Genomic DNA, 17,436 nt, shown 5'->3' with positions numbered 1-17,436 from the left:
TCCCATGTCGCCTGGCCCACCTGGATGGTCAACCCGGCTCCCATGTCGCCTGGCCCACCTGGATGGTCAACCCTGCTCCCATGTCGCCTGGCCCACCTGGATGGTCAACCCTGCTCCCATGTCGCCTGGCCCACCTGGATGGTCAACCCTGCTCCCATGTCGCCTGGCCCACCTGGATGGTCAACATTATGTGCGTTTGGCCCTTCAGCACTTCCACGGCCTGGCTGTGGCTGATGTCATCGAACCTGACACCGTTGGCCGCCAGGACCTGGTCCCCCACTTTGATGCCATTCTCCTCAGCCAGCCCACCATGATCCACTCTGGGGATAGACAGGTGTTGCTTGATAAGAGCCTGACCTGGCTCCCTCCCCCCAATCTAGACCCCCTTCACTTGGCTATAGGAATGCCCTCTTACATCCCTTTGTTGTTGATTGTGTTGATTGACAACACCCTTTCACGGGGGCCTATCCTGAAGGGGCCCTCATTTCAACATTAGTTGGCTGAGCCTCATGTGTTGACCCATCCCCAAACTCTCCTTCCAGCCCTGCCCCAGCCCCAGTCCTTCCATTTTACCCCAGCACTCACTTAGACACATAGATGCCCAGGCCAAACTCCTTGCCCCCACGGATGTTGAAGCCGAGGCAGAAGTCATCCGAGGTTGTATAGAGATGGACAATGCGCCGCACGCCATCTTCAGAGCTGCTGTCCGATGGTGTCGAGCTGCACTTTTCCACCACCAGCCTCCGGTTTACTACATCCACCCTGCCGCAATACAAGAGGCCCTGACCCTAGGTCCTCCAGGAACACCCAGTCTAACAGTCTTGGCAACTGACTGGGAAAGAAAGGGATGACTCCCTTGGGGTGGAGGCGGGGCTTCTCCTGGCCCAGAATCTTCAATATAGGTTTCTTCAAACCTGTGAAACAGTCTGAGTCACCACCACCTCCCCACACCTTTCTCTACTAAGTAGCTGCAACATTTGGAGGCCCATTTACCCTCTTTTGTTTGGTTTTTGATGGTGTGAATGGAGCCCAAAAGCCTGCCTGGACTATGCTAAGCATCTAATCTACCATGATCTTTGTCCCCCAAACCCAGAGCCCCATTTCTGCTCCTTATGGGAAGATGCCCAGGACGGGGGCATGCTTCAGTACCAGAGATCAGAGCCGCTAGGCAGGGGCAGGGGAGACGTGGGGTAGGGGGGTCTGAGCAAGGTTGGGTGCTGCTCACCATGTGGTCTTCTCCTTGGAGAACTTGATGCCGGGCACGCGGCCCATGCGCCGTACCATCATGTGTAGGCTGCCGCTGCTGGTCAGCAGCCTCACAGCGCTGCCCATTGTGGTACTCTCCAGACTCAGCCCATTCACCTCCGTGATCTTGTCCCCCACACACAGGCCAGCCCGCTCTGCACAGGAGCGGGGAAGGGTGAGTCCCCAGGGTGGGCTCCACATGCTCTGTGGACGCTAGGCGGTGTCCCCTAATCCACACAGTAAGAGTGAGCTCTATCTCCCATCAGTGCCCGCCCTCTGAGGAGAAATAGTTCCTGTCCTTGGCCACCTAGCTTTTGCTACCCACTGAAGAGGGGGCACATCCCAAGCCGTGCTCCCCCTGAGGGCCCCCTGCTCACCTGCACTGCTCCCCTCCTCCACCTTGCTGACAAAGATGCCCAGGCCATGTTCAGAGCCACCTCTCACGCTGAAACCCAGCCTCCCAGAGGAGCTCTTCTCCACCCGAACTGCATGGATGACGTCACTTTCATCACTGTTGGCTGTGAGGATAACCACACAGGTATGATCTCCAGGTTAATTCTGGCAACTGAGCATCTGGAGTACCCACCTCGGTGTCTGCAAAGGCTAGGCTTCTGTGCAGAGCCACCCAGATGATACACAGGGCCCTAAATGGAGATGGTATTCAAGTCCCCTCTGGGTAGTTCAGAGACCACAGACCACTAATTGACAGTACAGGAATGGGTGAGAAGAGCTCAATTAGATCCCATGCTCTTCCTTTGTTCTCTCTCTCTCTCTCTCTCTCTCTCTCTCTCTCTGTGTGTGTGTGTGTGTGTGTGTGTATGTGTGTGTGTGTGTGTGTATGTGTGTGTGTGTGTGTGTGTGTGTGTGTGTGTGTGTGTGTGTGTGTATGTGTGTGTGTGTGTGTGTGTGTGTGTGTGTGTGTGTTGTGTGTGTGTGTGTGTGTGTGTGTGTGTGTGTGTGTGTGTGTGTGTGTGTGTGTGTGTGTGTGTGTGTGTGTGTGTGTGTGTGTGTGTGTGTGTGTGTGTGTGTGTGTGTGTGTGTGTGTGTGTGTGTGTGTGTGTGTGTGTGTATGTGTGTGTGTGTGTGTGTGTGTGTGTGTGTGTGTGTGTGTGTGTGTGTGTGTGTATGTGTGTGTGTGTGTGTGTGTGTGTGTGTGTGTGTGTGTGTGTGTGTGTGTGTGTGTATGTGTGTGTGTGTATGTGTGTGTGGTGTGTGTGTGTGTATGTGTGTGTGTGTGTGTGTGTGTGTGTGTGTGTGTGTGTGTGTGTGTGTGTGTGTGTGTGTGTGTGGTGTGTGTGTATGTGTGTGTGTGTGTGTGTGTGTGTATGTGTGTGTGTGTGTGTGTGTGTGTGTGTGTGTGTGTGTGTGTGTGTGTGTGTGTGTTGTCTTCTGAATTCTTATGTCCAATCTCTGAAACTTTGCCTCCTGAGAACAAGAGAGGAAGGCCCCAGACTCCATTGTGGGTAGTCTGGGCTTGGAACAGAATGAGCTCCAACTTCAGTCAGCTGTGGAGCTGTCCATGGAAGTCTTTATATGCTCCATGTAACCTAAGGGCAGAACCAAGCTTGCACAGGGGAGTTAGACAGGGACAGAGAGTTGAGCTTTCCATCCAGAGGCATGAAGGCTGAAACTTGGTAAGTCACTGACAGGACCTTAGGGGAAAACTGCTGAGACCTCGTCTTGCTCACAGACTCTGATTCTAGGGGGAGCTCTAGGGACTACATGGCTATCTGCAGACAGAGCCTCCAATTCAGCAGGCTGCAGGGTTTCCCTGGAGCCCTCGGAAGAGGCAGAGGGGATGGTTCCATAGAGAAATGAGATGGGAGAGTTTAGGGCAGTGAAAAGAGAGGAGGTCATGTGTGAGACTCAGAGGCCAACCTTCAAGACACCTGCTGGGTGACAAGTGACAAGACTATAGACAAGCTGGTACCAGGTAAGAAGGGGAGATTTGTTTCCTTCAGGCAAGGTTTACTCCAGCGGTGCTGGAGAGGAAACACACACACACACACACACACACACACACACACACACACACAACACACACACACACACACACACACACACACACACACACACTTCAGTTTGGTCTACCAGGTTTCAATGTGTGACCAGGACAGATGGGGTTGAAATCTCCAGGGACAGGCTGGGCAGGGTGATACAGGACAAAGATAGGGACCCTTGGGCTTCCTAACCAATTGTCATTACATAGTTCTCAGGCCCCATTAACCTTATCAAAAAAGCCTCTAGCTCCCTGCCCATAGTCCACTTTTTCTTCCATGTCTCCCTGGGGACCCCTATGCCCTGGGCAATTGGGATGTCAGAGCAGAGGTTTTATTTGTTTTAGTTTTTATTTAGTATAGTCTCACTATGTAGCTCTGGCTGTTCAGGTAGATCAGACAGTCCTCAAACTCACAGTCCTCAAACTCTGTCTCTGCCTCCTGAGTGCTGGGACTAAAGGTGTGCACCATCATGCTCTGCTACATCTGAGCTTTGAGAACTATAGTGTGGGTTCTCTGAGGATGGACTCTCCCCTCCCTCACCTGACCTGACTAGGATGCTCACCCTCCCTGAAGCTCCCTAGCCATCTGCTTGCTTCCCATTCCTACTCAGGAACTGAGTGTACTATATCAGCTATTCCTGTCTGTTTGACAGGAACTCCAGGCTGCCCCTGGTCCCGTATGGCCCTCCATGTCTTCCTCAGCCATTCTGATGGGGTATTTTTGTTGTTGATGTTTAGTTGCCTTCAGGCCAGAAGAGGGCATCAGATCTCTTTGTAGATGGCTGTAAACCACCTTGTGGTTTCTGGGAATTGAACTCAGGAACTCTTGAAGAACAGGCAGTGCTCTTAACCTCTGAGCCATCTCTCCAGCCCTCATCCTGAGGTTCTTTTAGTGCCTCATGTGAATTAGACACTGTCTGCTCCTGTAATAGTCTCACTTTGGCTTTGGCAGAGGTTGGGGTGTTGGCTCCTTTCCTCAACCCCTCTCATTAGACATCACTTTCTCAGCGAAGCTTGGACCAGGGCATGGTATCAGAGTGGCAGACGCTGCATCACTGGAAAACTTGTTAAAATGAGAATCCTGTAGGGCTCCCTGGCAGGCGCATAGCCTTGAGGTGAGGAGCTTGGGGCCTTGTGGTTAGACAAACCCTCCACCACACTGAGCTACGATCCCAGTCCTTGTTATTTTGAGACAGAGTTTTGCTATCTAGGCCACGTTGACCTTGAAGAGACTACTGAAAGTGCTGGGATTGTGAGCAGGCAACACAATGTCTAGATGTAGTTTTTGTTTGTTTTGGGTTTTGTTTTAAATTTAAGGCACAGTAGTGAGGACATAAAATCTTATCACCCAGAAGAATGAAGCCTGTGGATGAGGAATTCAAGGTCAGCTCAAGTGAAACTTTGTCTCCAAAGCAAACAAGCCAGCATAGCTTCCCAATTCTGTAAGCTCAATACTCTGAAGCTGAGGCAGGATTGTCACAGGTTTGAGGCCAGTCTGAGTTCTAAGCCAGCCAATACTATAGAGTGAGAATTTATCTTAAAAAGAAGAATAGCAAGGGTGCTGGAGAGATGGCTCAGAGGTTAAGAGCCCTGGCTGCTCATCAAGAGGTCCTGAGTTCAATTCTCACAGCCATCTGTAGTGGGATCTGGGGCCCTCTTCTTGCATTAAGAACACTCATATATAATAAATAAAATAAAAAAAAAGAAACAACTAGTTAGGCAATGCAGTCGGATCTCTGAGAGTTCCAGGACAGCCAGGGCTGTCACACAAAGAAACCCTGTCTCAAAAAACCAAACCAAAACTAACAGACAAACAAAAAAATCAATAAAAGGGTTTGTTTTGTTTTGTTTGTTTGTTTTTTAAAAAGCAAAATAAAATAGCCAAACCAAACCGGGCATTGATGGCACACACCTTTAATCCCAGCAATCGGGATTAAAGTGACTTCGAGGCCAGCCTGTGAGTTTGAGGCCAGCCTGGTCTACAAAGCAAATGCCAGAACGGGCTCCAAAACAATACAGAGAAACCCTGTCTCAATAAATAAATAAATAAACAGATAAATAAATAAATAAATAAATAAATAAAGCAAAACCACTCATTTCACATCTTAAATTCTGGATGTCAACAAAATAAAATAAAATAAAATAAAATAAAATAAAATAAATCCAGCCATGCCTTTAATCCCAGCACTCAGAAGGCAGAAGCAGGCAGACCTCTGGGTTTGAGGACAACCTGGTCTACAGAATGAATTCCAGGGCAGCCAGAGCTCAAAAGAAATTCCTGAATGTCTCTAATCTGAGGACTTGGATTCCCTCCCTCCCTCCCTCTCTCTCTCTCTCTCTCTCTCTCTCTCTCTCTCTCTCTCTCTCTCTCTGTGTGTGTGTGTGTGTGTGTGTGTGTGTGTTTCAAGACGAGGTTTCTGTGAAGCCTTGGCTGTCCTGGAACTGGCTTTGTAGATCAGGCTGGCCTTAAACTCATAGAAATCTGCCTGCTTTTGTTTCCCAAGTGCTGGGAATAAAGGTGCTCACCACCACACCTGGCTTGACAGACAAATAAATATCGTTTAAAAAAAAAAGAATTATAGGCTGGGCAGTAGTGGTACACACCTTTAATCCCAACATTCAGGAGGCCGAGGCAGGATGATCTCTGAGTATGAGGCCAACTTGGTCTACAGAGTGAGTTCCAGGATAGCCAGAACTATATAGAGAAACTCTGTATTGAAAAACCAAAATTATGTATTTATGTATTTTGTGTATATGAGTGCTCTGTCTGCATGCAGACCCAAGAGGGGATCTGATCCCATTATAGATGGTTGTGAGCCACTCAGGATGTCTGGAAGAGCTGCCAATACTCTTAACTGATAAACCGTCACTCTGGCCTCCCATCAACTTTTTTTTTGGGGGGGGGTTCGAGACAGGGTTTCTCTGTGGCTTTGGAGGCTGTCTTGGAACTAGCTCTTGTAGACCAGACTGGTCTAGAACTCACAGAGGTCTGCCTGCCTCTGCCTCCCGATTGCTGGGATTAAAGGTATGTGCCACTACCTCCTGACCTCAATCTTTTTTTTAAAATTACATTTATTTACTTATTTATTGTGTATATGCACCCACACTTGTTTACCTCATGGCACCTGTGTGGAAGTCAGAAGGCAGAGGACTACTTTCAAGAGTCAGTACTTTAGCACAGTGTGGGTCCTGGGAACTAAACTCAGGTCTTCAGGCTTGGCAGCAGGTGCCCTTACCCACTGAGCTATCTCACCAGCTCCTCCCAACCCCAATCTACCTTCTAATAAGCCCTCCCAGGCAATTCTGGCATGTTCTAAAGTTTTAGGAATATTTTCATGTCTACTGGTCTCTGTTATTTTTCCTTCAGAATTTTTCTATCTTGTGTCTTATTGTTCATTGGATTTGTGCCCTATTTGCTACCTTTTGGAAGTCTACAGGCTTAATCATGGGATTTTCTAGTTCTTTCTCACCAATGCATCCCTAGAATATTGCACAGTGCATAGTATCTAATATTTTTAGATAAACAAACAGATGAGTGAATGAGCAAAAATAAAATGAATGAACAAACTAGGAGAGGAAAAAGGACTGGTTAGAAAGGGTCATGACTCCTGACTTCTGGCACCTCTGGGGACTTCTGCCTCTTGGTCAGAATGGCAATGGTGGCCTCAGCAGTGCCTTGCTGCGTGTCTGAGGGTGGTAAATGAGTGTGCCAGTCATACCCTGGGCAGCCCAGCTGAAGGGGATAGAGACTCCTAGGCCTGAAAAGTCCAGCCTGGGATCCCGCCAGGGGAACTGTGCTAAGAAAGAGGAGAACAGCTAGAGATATTTATCTGGTCCTGTCCACAGAGAGCCCAGTCCCATAGGGCCTCACTCCCCTCCTGGCATTCAAGGTCCTGTCTTGCTCACAAGCTCTTCCTCGCCTCACATCTGTCACTGTAGTGTAAGCACTTGGCCCATCATGCTTTTCTTGTCTGACTTTTGTGGGGGATAGTTACAACCCCCCACAAGCTACTCCTGCTGCAGTGTCTCTAAGTTTATTTTTAAGATTTTATTTATTTATTATGTATACAACATTCTGCTTCCATGTATATCTACACACCAGAAGAAGGCACCAGTTCTCATAACGGATGGTTGTGAGCCACCATGTGGTTTCTGGGAATTGAACTCAGGACCTCTGGAAGAGTAGTCAGTGCTCTTAACCTCTGAGCCATCTCCCCAGGCCTCAGTGTCTCTAAGTTTGACCAGGCTGCAATCCTGAAAGGTGAACACTGAGTTTCACCTCTCAGGTCCCCTGCAAGACCTAACCAGGCTAGATACAGAACTGGGGTGCAATGGTATAGTGTCAGGAAGCCATACACAATCATTCTCCTCTAAGGACCCAGCTCCGAGGTACACTGCCTGACTCTCTGTCCTCCTATTGGTCCCCTGTACCTTTTCCTGAACATACGCTGTTGTGTCTTCAGACCCTTCCCTTCATACCCTGAAGCCTGGGCACTGACTCTCCACAGTCCAGCACCAAGCCGGTCACACAACTGATTGGTTAATGGAAGACCTCCTCCATCCTGCTCCACTCCCTAAGGTGCATGCAAATGGGTCAGGAGGAAGACAGAGACCAAGGGATTGGGGGGGGGCTGACTCAGCACTCTGCCTTGTGAATTCCTAGGGCTAACACATATCTTTTCCTTAACAATGGTTCCATCCCTCACCTCTGATCCTTCTATAGCTCCGAAGCCTTGAAATTTTGGCTGGAGGAGAGGCAAGGGTAAATGAAAGATGATTCCCTTCCCATCTCTTGAATTCCCCTAGCTATACTGTCTCTAATCAATCCTCATCCTAATCGGTCCTCGCTATCCTCAGAAATCCCCATCCAAGCCATTCTTGAGCCCCACACCCACCTTCAATGGGGGAGTTGATGAGGATGACTCGGCCCATGGGTGATGAGGCTCGGATTCCACGGGGAGGGCCATTGAGCAGGCGCTGCTGCTTCCTCAGCAAGTATCGTGTTGCTGTGGAGCCTGAGTCGCTGCCCAGATGGCCTCGGGAGGAGAGGGAGCTCAGAGAACTAGAGCTGAGTTCTCCTAGACCCGATGGGTCAAAGCCCACTGTGAAACCTCGTGCCATGGTGGCGAGGCTGGGGCATTGCCTTACAGGTCCAGAGGGAGTCTGCTTGTCCTCCAAAAGTTGGCTGTTGGTGTTCTAGGCTCCATGAACGTGCTCCGTTAGGGCTGGAGTCTCAGCGAGGCAGAAGCCCTCACTCTCAATGCTTACAAGTGTGGGTTCCAAATCTGTATAGGAAGAGCAGGGTTGGGAGAGGATTGAGTGCCGTGCTGTCGCTCCAGTACTCCGCACGTCCCGTGCCTTGAGCATCCTGCCTTCTCGTCTCTTGGGCCCCTCACCTCTCCCACCCTGAGGCCAGAGGAAATCTGCCCAGTTCAGAACCATCTTGGATTTTGGGAGCTTTTTCTACATGGCCATTGAGGAGCTCTCTTTCACCCCTCATTGCTGCTCTCAACTGAGTCATCCACCCGGTCTCCAGTCCTCAACTGACGTTCAGAGAGTGGAGATGGGATTGCAGCAGGCTCTTGAACTTTAAAAGGATGGAGAAAAATGGGTGTCAGGACAGTTTAGTGCAGCATCTTTCCTGTGTGTGTATATATGGGTAGGGGCTAGCCTCCAGAGCTAGACTTCAGGACCTGGGACAGCTGCAGCCGAGCTTGCCCCCACCGCCACCCCCAAGTGACCGCTAGGCTCCAGGCTGCAGCTGTGGAGATAAAGCTGCGAGACTCTGTCCCATGATTGGTGATCTGCTAGTGCAAAACCAGGGCCCGCGCCCTCCAGGGCATCTCTGTGACCCCCCCAAAACAGAGTCCTCACTGTAGGCCCTCCTGCCCCTCTACCTCTAGGACTCGGCCCACTCACCTGGTCGCTTGTGCAGACGCCCGCGCGGGACACTGAACCAGCTCGGTGCGGCTGCGGGAATGAGGCTGGCCTGCACGGTCCTGGGATTCCATTGGCTGCCGACGCCGCCAGTCATTCTTTTCTGGCATCTTTGGTAGCCGCTCGTCACCTGCCTGGTACCTCTGGGCTCTGCCCCCCTAATTCTGAACCCCACAGGTCTTTGGAATTTAGGGTTGCCCTGGAGCCTCGCATTGGCGACTAGAATCACATCTTCTCCAGGCCCCCCTAGCTTCCTGGGCTCGTGAAGTTGCCACCTCTTTCGTGGTCACTCCTGAGGTCTCTGTGGGAGAATGTCACAAGCAAAAGAGCCGAACGTGAACCCGAGATGATCAGGAACGAGTGGGAGCCTCGGTGTGCAGCGGCCGTGCTCTGGGTGCTAATGGGTGAAGTGTGTGTGTGTGTGTGTGTGTGTGTGTGTGTGTGTGTGTAATGTCTTCTTCACATTCTGAGTTGAAAAATTGTTTCTCTGGGCGCCCTTTTCTGCAAAGTCCTCAAGACAGAGCAGCTGATGCCAGCACACAAGGAGGAGAGGAATCTTTCTGATGCACCAGCTTGGATGCAAGAAGCAGAGATGACGGGAGACTCTGGCCGTGCATATCCCAGGGGTTGTAGCTGCAGTCTGTGCACGGATAAGTGTTGGGGGCGTAACGACACTGCTGGCACAATGGAGCTGGGGGTTGGGTGACAAAGAGGACTGGGGACTCAGAAGGAGCACAGGCACCACAGGAATGTGGCTGGAAAGGGATGCGAATGGTGAGGAACTGCATAGATCCTGGAGTACCAGCCCAGGGGGCCAAGCACACAGAGGCCCATTGCCAAGGCAGCCATCAAGTAAACAAGCAGTAACCCGAGTCCCTCCAGGCGGCGCACCATCAGAGGCCCGCCCTCCACGCCGCTCACCCGTGCCCAGTGCACCTAGACCGGGTGCTGCCGGGTCGGGTGCCTCCCTAGGCAAGCCAAGGGACTGCAAGCGAAGGAGACAAGTGGGGCGGCTCCACCCCTCCTCTCTCTGGCTGGGAAGGCGGCCAGAACTGTTCCCACGACTGGGTCGGGTCTGGTCTCAACGGCCTGGTCTGGGGGAGTCTCTCTATACGACATCCACTGCCCCGGAATTCTGCCAAGCCGGGGGCGGGTTGGGAGAACGAGCCTAGGGAGCCTCCGCCCTTCCCTGCTGCTCAGCGTCACGCGTGACGTCCCGGTGATGGATGGGAGGAAAGCAGAGAGCTGTGAGGAAGGCGGGTCTGAGAGCTGCTAGAGACTGAAAACCCCGGAAAGCGTGAGTGCTTGCTGCCTTGGAAATCATCAGAGAGTAGGGGTGAGGGCCTGGGATCTGAGGAGGAGGCTTGCCTTGAAAGGAGCTCTCTGTCTTGTGTGGATTTCGTATTGCAGGGTCTGTTAGGATCTGTAGGTCACAAGGAGGGGGTGGTTGGGTGAGGCTGTGTGTAGGCATATTTCAGATGTCTGCACCTGTGTGTGTGTGTGTGTGTGTGTGTGTGTGTGTGTGTGTGTGTGTGTGTGTGTGTGTAACGGTATTCTTACCGTTGGCTGGTTGGCTAGTGTATACAGTGTGGGTCTAACCTGTTTGTGTGCCGGGGAGGGTGCGCATGTCTTTGTGTGCGGGTATGTTGAGTCGGGTAGGGGCGTTGTCTACTGTGAGGGAGGAAGTGGACTTGGAGGGGATTAGTCATTCTGCAGGATTTTTGCCTAACGCAGCCAGATGGCTGCTCCTGGCATTCCTTTTTGTGCTGGGTGGAGGGGCATCCGCTTAATCTTGCCTTTTCCTGAGGCGGATGGCTCAGAGAGAGTTGCGTGGATGTCTGTGTCAGCCCTGTTCAACTAAGGACGGGGAGAGTCCTGGGTTTTTGTGCAGGAGTTGAAGCAAATGGGTTTGAAGGGGATTGTGCGTGCTGTCCCATTCGCTAATGGCTGCCCCTTGAGCGTTCTCTCTGAGACCCCTGGAGCGTTCTCTCTGAGATCTAGTACTGATCAGCCCTCAAGTGGCTAATGATCCCGGTCTCCTCCAGTCAGGGCCCTGAGAGTTTGATGGCTTTTGTCGTCTTCCCAAACAGTCTTGGAAGTTTTTTGTTTTTTAATCTAGGTTTTAGAGCAGCTGGGACCTGAAACTGAAGTGGGCTTGGGTGTGTTATCCAGGTTCCTACAGCAGGAGCTCAAGATAGCTGCCCGGATTAGTTGCTGCTGTTGAATCAACCACACAAATGCAAATCCTCACCGTGTAAAATCTGCACCAGGCCAGCCTGAGGAAAGCTATATAGACTCTTAGTTCTGAACTTCCCTCCTCTCCTCAGTGGCTATAGGTCCCTGGCTAAAACACTACCTGGGACACAACTCCTCCCCCACCCTTGCTCACCTATCTAGAGTCACCTTGAGCTCTTTCAAGGACTGGCCATAGTTTCTGGGACCAGGGCAGAGCCACCAAAGTTTCCCCAAGTGCAGTCCTTGGACCTAATCTTTGTTCTTGCTGCCTTGCAGAAGATGGGTGACTTGCCCTTGGATATCAACATCCAGAGACCTCGATGGGACCAAAGCACATTCCTAGGCAGAGCCCGGCATTTCTTCACAGTAACTGACCCTCGCAATCTGCTGCTGTCTGACGACCAGCTGGAAGCTTCCCGAAACATTGTGCAGAATTACAGGTGAGCAGCCTCTAACCAGATGACAGTGACACAGCACTTCAGTTCAAAGGAGTTTAGGACATTGCGCTGAGGAGTCAGCATTGGATTTATGGGTAGGCAGCAGCTCTGCAGTTCACAGATCCCCTTTAATGACCATAGACAGGCAAAACTCTTCTCTTCAGGAGTTAAATCTTGGATGCCCCTAGTCATTTCAGACCCTTTGAAAACCACCCTCACTGTGATCCTGGAGAAAATGTGAGACCAAAAAGTTTGTAGAAAGAGCAAAGTTCATGCCTGAGAGGCTTTGGCCTCCCCCACGGACAAGGAGCTCCTTTACTCTAGGCTTGAGTAGCAAAGTTCCTAGTCCTTTGCCCAGAGTTCCCTGAGGCAAGCGGCAGAGACAGGAAGGGCAGGTCTGACCCCTACAACAGCCTGTTGGTTCCTTGCCAATTCCTCCAGGGCTGGTGTGGCAACCCCAGGGCTCACTGAGGACCAGCTCTGGAGAGCCAAGTATGTGTATGACTCTGCATTCCACCCGGACACAGGGGAAAAGGTGGTCTTGATTGGCCGCATGTCAGCCCAGGTGCCCATGAACATGACCATTACCGGATGCATGCTCACCTTCTACAGGCAAGTCTCGCCCTCGTCCCCTTCCGAGTGCTGTGCTCCAGAACACGGTTGGGTAACCAGCAGTCTCTCTTCCGCTGCCTTTTGGGCAAAGAACAGTGTGTGTGTGTGTGTGTGTGTGTGTGTGTGTGTGTGTGTGTAAGAATTCTTTCCATTTTTCACAACCCAGCCTTCACTTGTGTAAGCTGAACCAGTGAGGGCGACAAGGGCAAGTTCTGGGACCATCAGTTAAGTCACTCTCGAAGAACTCTTAGGGTTTCAATATTGGGAGTTCGGGGGGCTGGAGAGATGGCTCAGTGGTTAAGAACACTGGCTGCTTTTGCAGAGAACCTGGGTTCAAGTCCCAGCACCCACATGGCAGCTCACAACTTTCTGTAACTCAAGTTCCAGCGAGTCTGACTCCCTCCCACACACATAATTCAATTGTGGGGATTCAAGAATGGGGGAATAGTGTGGATGGACAGAAATGAGTAGTCTATCTTCTCACCCCCCAGGAAGACGCCAACTGTGGTGTTCTGGCAGTGGGTGAACCAGTCCTTCAACGCTATTGTGAATTATTCCAATCGCAGTGGGGATGCTCCCATCACTGTGCGGTGAGACACCCTCCCCAGCTGTTCCTGGTCCCTGTGGACCCCTGTGCCAGGGGCTCAGCTCTCCTTTCAGCTACATGTTCGACCACCACCTGAGGGCATGCTGTCCTTCTGTATATGTTTTGGGGGACCCACTCTGTTTAAAGAAGGAGGAGGGCTTTCACATAAGTTTACGCTGGAGGGGGTGCTTTCAATGAGGTTACCCTCTGACACCTCCTGTATTGGAAATGTGTAATGTCCTTAAAGGAAATGCATGCTGGACTCTTCAGCTCTCCTTGTGATCCGGCCTTTTTTTCCACAGGCAGCTGGGAACAGCCTATGTGAGTGCCACCACTGGGGCTGTGGCCACTGCTCTGGGACTCAAATCTCTCACCAAGGTAAAACCTCCTTACCACTACTGGCCTCTCATCGATCTTTTACCCATTTCCTTCTTCCCTTCTACCCTCTCAGAGCCATTGAACACCACCTTCCCTCCCCAGCACCTGCCCCCACTAGTTGGCCGATTTGTACCCTTTGCAGCTGTGGCCGCTGCCAACTGCATCAACATCCCCCTGATGAGGCAGAGGTGAGTGGCCCCAGCTCCTGACAGAGGGATGTCCAGGTGCTCTCAACTTCTGCAGACCAGCCAGGTACAGGGAGAGTCCTCTCCATCACTGATGTGAGCTGCTGGGCCCTGGCTCATACTGACCCTGAGTGCAAGAATAACCAGGTCCCACTGTGTGAGAACTTGCCCCGAGGTATGGCAAGACTGAAGGGTGTAGGCAGATCCATGACTTCACAGAGGGCTCTTCACTGGGAAATTGCTGATAGGGGCATGGTGTTGGGCAGCTGCAAGACTAGATCCCCACGACTTGAATGAGAAGGAGTGGTGTATATGATAGTCAGGATGAAGGTGACTTCAATAAGCAAAAATTTATCCTGATGGGTCTTATTCTACCATCAAGAAAATCACATTTCTGGCAGTAGTGGAACCAGTATCTTTGATCATAGACCTCAATATCCTTTTCCCTCTCTCTCTCTCTCTCTCTCTCTCTCTCTCTCTCTCTCTCTCTCTCTTTGAGATAGGATTTCCCTATGCAGTCCTGGAACTTGTGATGTAGACCAGGCTGGCCTTGAACTCACAGAGATCTGTCTGCCTTTGCCTTCCAAGTGCTAGGATTAAATGGTCAGCCCAAACAACATTCTTAATAGTTTTGTTTATGTATACTAATGTGGGATGCTGTGTGGAGAAAGCCTTATCTGGACTACTCAGGGTCATTCTTGGTAGTTATGATCAGGATAGCTATTCCTGTCAGGCTGGATCCCAATACTCTGGGAATTACTCTACACCCAGGCTCCTCTCCAAACTCACCTTCTTCAACCCATGCAGAGTGGCCAGCCTCCCCCTGCTCCCTGGCTGGGCGGGGCTGCACAACACCTGTCTGCTTCTCTCTGGGCTCTACCCTATACCCTGGGGGCTGTTCAGAACCAGACGTTGAATGGGGAAGGTAAGGGGCCTCCAGAGATCTGCTGCCAATCATCTCACCAGAGCCTCTTTCTCTTCTCAGGGAGCTGCAGGTGGGCATCCCAGTGACTGACGAGGCAGGTCAGAGGCTTGGCCACTCGGTGACTGCTGCCAAACAGGGAATCTTCCAGGTGGTGATATCGAGAATCGGCATGGCGATTCCTGCCATGGGTGAGATGGGGATGGCTGGTGGAGCTCAGGAGGCTAGGAGAGAAGATGGGCTGAGGTTCTCATGGGTTTTGACAACTCAGCGTCACCAAGTCCGGGAAGAATGGGAGGCAGCGGGAGGGAGGTCTTCCATCAGGTTCGCTAACTGGAGTTCGCTAACTCTCTCATGGCCTGCTCTCCCCTCAGCCATCCCCCCGGTGATCATGAACACTCTGGAGAAGAAAGACTTCCTGAAGGTGAGAAACTCACTTTTTGCCTATTCTGCCCAGAGGCTTCTGCCAAACACAGAAAGGATTGTCACCGCCATGCTTGACTGCACACTCATGATGTCACTCACTGTGCCTCCCAATATGAGACACGCACACACTCTCTCGTGAATGCACAAACAAGATAGGGAAGCGAGGCTCAGGAATACAGGCTCCAGCTCATTCATCGAGTCACTCATTCTCAAATAAGTATTAAGTCCTGACTATACACCAGACATGTTAAACAGAACTAAGATGGTCGTAGACCCTCTCCCTGTGAGGCGTGCAGTCTAGCACAGAAACCAACAAAGAAAGAAAGAAGCAATAGGGCTGGCATGGTGCTGCACGCCTTTAATCCCAGCAGTCTGGAAGCAGAGGCAGATGGATCTCTGTGAGTTTAAGGCCAGCCTGGTCTACATAGCAAGTTCCAGGTCAGGCAGAGCTACACAATGAGACCTTGTCTCAAAAAAACAAAACAATGAAACAAACAAACAAACAAAACCAATAGACAATCTTTGTAGTTACAAAATGTACTTTGTAGCAAACCAGTGGGGATTATAATTGGGACTATCTGGGGAACAATTTAGGCAAGGATAGGCCTTGGAAGATCCAAAGAAGGAGAGTCTGGCAAAGAGTGTTTCAGGTAGAGAGAACAGCCAGTCCCAAGGCTCTGGGGGGGGGGGGGGAGATGGGCCGGCACACTTGAAGAATAGAATAACAGTTGCTGTGGCTGAAATGGATGGAGAAAGGTGTAGAGAGGGACATATTTATGCCACTGGGGATGGCAGGAAATGAGTGGAGACTCAGGAGAGGCTCCCTGGAGAAAGTGAGATAAGAGAAAGCCAGGATCACAGAGTTCCATGGGAACCAATTACAAGAGGTCCTAAGATTGGATAGGTATCTGGTCTGGCTAGGGCAGGAGGTTGCCATCGCCCGTCACTGGCTGGGAGAAACGTCCAGATGTCCAAGGGCTCAGCAGTAGGGTTGATGGGTTAGAACCATGGTGGGGATGGGACACAAACCATTCTCTTGTCTCTCTGTCTCCCCGCAGCGACGCCCCTGGCTAGGAGCGCCCCTGCAGGTGGGACTGGTAGGCTTCTGGTAAGTGTACAAAGGGTTTGATAAGGGCCCATGGGAGAGCCTTTATCATTTTGAGTGTGGAGGGCACTTGTTATCTTTGAGGTACTTCCTTTCAGTTGGTATAGATACTCATAGTGCATAATACATGTGTGTGTGTGTAGAGTCCTAGGGGTTCTTGCTGTTGGAAGGTCAATAGTTTGAGTGAGGGGTTCAGTCTTTATTCACTAGAGGAAACCATGCAAATAAACTCTGGCACAATCCAGGAGGTCCAGCAGATTTTATTCCTTTTTTGTTGTTGTTGTTTAAACATCATTTTTTTACTGAGTTTTACACTTGTATTTTTATATTATTCTTTTATAATTATTTGATATGTACGAATGCACCATGTGAGTGCCTGGGAGTTTACAGATGACTGTCAGCCACCATGTGGGTGCTGGGAATTGAACCTGGGTCCTCCAGAAGAGCAGCCAGTGCTCTTAATTGCTGAGCCATCTCTCCAGCCCTGATTTTATTACTGATTCTGTCACTTTCTAATCATGAGGCTTTGGATCAATGCTCATGAGGCGTTTTCCTCATCCAGAATCTAATATCAGGACCGAGTTTGTCATTCCTGAATGGTCCTTTGGCTCCATTTCCAACCTTTACAGCTGGGATAAAGTTCCCCAAAACTTTTTCACTCCTGGGGCTATTTCTATGGGGTGGGGTACCAAGAGGGAATGCTCAGGCCTGCTTCACAGACGGTTCCCATGCTCTTCTTCCCTAGCCTGGTATTCGCCACACCCCTGTGCTGTGCCCTGTTCCCCCAGAGAAGGTGAGTGATGCCCTTGGACTGGACCAGAATCTTTGCACAAGGTTCCACATTTCAGGCCCTTCGTGTGTGCCTGGGAGGCCTGGTAGGCACACTGGGGGAATGACAGTGAGCCAGCCCTTCTGAAACCAGGAGAGGATTCTGGGAGTGAGGGGAAGCCAGCTCTGGGACTGAGATGCTGAGCCCAGGGTAGATTCATTTAGCCCGTGCTGTTCTGTTGCAGCTCCATACATGTGACCAGGCTGGAGCCGGAGCTGAGAGCTCAAATCCAAGCACAAAACCCCAGCATCGAGGTGGCTTACTACAACAAGGGACTTTGAGGGGAGTCAGCCCCCACCCCTTTCCTTACTCCTCAGGCTGCTTCTTGGGGGAGCCTTACAATGCCACAACTTGTTTGTCTTCTGGGTCAGGGGGCTTGAGGTGGGTAGCAGCCACTGAGACTGGGGTAGACAGTCCCATACACCTCTTCTCTCCTCTCTGGTTTCAAAGAGCAAGTCACAAAACCCATCCCTCCTGTGCCTGTGCACTCAGATATATATATATATATATATATATATATATATATATATATATATACAT

The 17,436-nt window shown here is 50.8% G+C and overlaps 2 protein-coding genes across 5 annotated transcripts in view; one reads left to right on the top strand and one right to left on the bottom strand.

Moving 5' to 3' along the window:
* The window catches only part of LOC100751311 (PDZ domain-containing protein 7), a 26,469-nt gene extending 11,757 nt beyond the window's left edge, over window positions 1-14,712 (bottom strand). The window contains exons 1-7 of the mRNA XM_027407195.2: window positions 14,578-14,712; window positions 9,164-9,482; window positions 8,140-8,529; window positions 1,623-1,763; window positions 1,226-1,400; window positions 586-762; window positions 173-320 (exon numbers count right to left, since the gene is read on the bottom strand). Of these exons, the coding sequence (XP_027262996.1) occupies window positions 173-320; window positions 586-762; window positions 1,226-1,400; window positions 1,623-1,763; window positions 8,140-8,365 (867 nt within the window). The 5' untranslated portion in view covers window positions 8,366-8,529; window positions 9,164-9,482; window positions 14,578-14,712. The remainder of the gene's footprint in view (window positions 1-172; window positions 321-585; window positions 763-1,225; window positions 1,401-1,622; window positions 1,764-8,139; window positions 8,530-9,163; window positions 9,483-14,577) is intronic.
* Window positions 10,340-17,436, top strand: Sfxn3 (sideroflexin 3). Of its 4 annotated transcripts, none has more exons than XM_027407201.2 (11): window positions 10,340-10,478; window positions 11,693-11,856; window positions 12,295-12,465; window positions 12,957-13,055; window positions 13,354-13,429; window positions 13,532-13,617; window positions 14,600-14,727; window positions 14,911-14,960; window positions 16,021-16,070; window positions 16,813-16,860; window positions 17,081-17,436. In XM_027407201.2, the coding sequence occupies exons 2-11, from the start codon at window positions 11,696-11,698 to the stop codon at window positions 17,175-17,177; spliced, it is 966 nt and encodes a 321-aa protein (XP_027263002.1). In that variant the 5' UTR covers window positions 10,340-10,478; window positions 11,693-11,695; the 3' UTR covers window positions 17,178-17,436. The 4 variants fall into 4 exon arrangements, with proteins under 4 accessions (XP_027263002.1, XP_027263005.1, XP_027263004.1 ...); XM_027407204.2 differs by having other exon boundaries at window positions 10,367-10,478; window positions 11,696-11,856; XM_027407203.2 differs by having other exon boundaries at window positions 10,387-10,517.

This window comes from Cricetulus griseus, chromosome 3, assembly GCF_003668045.3.
Source record: "Cricetulus griseus strain 17A/GY chromosome 3, alternate assembly CriGri-PICRH-1.0, whole genome shotgun sequence".
NCBI lineage: Eukaryota > Metazoa > Chordata > Mammalia > Rodentia > Cricetidae > Cricetulus > Cricetulus griseus.
The sequence above is the reverse complement of the archived record's forward strand: the minus strand, read 5'-3'. Positions and strand labels throughout refer to the sequence as shown.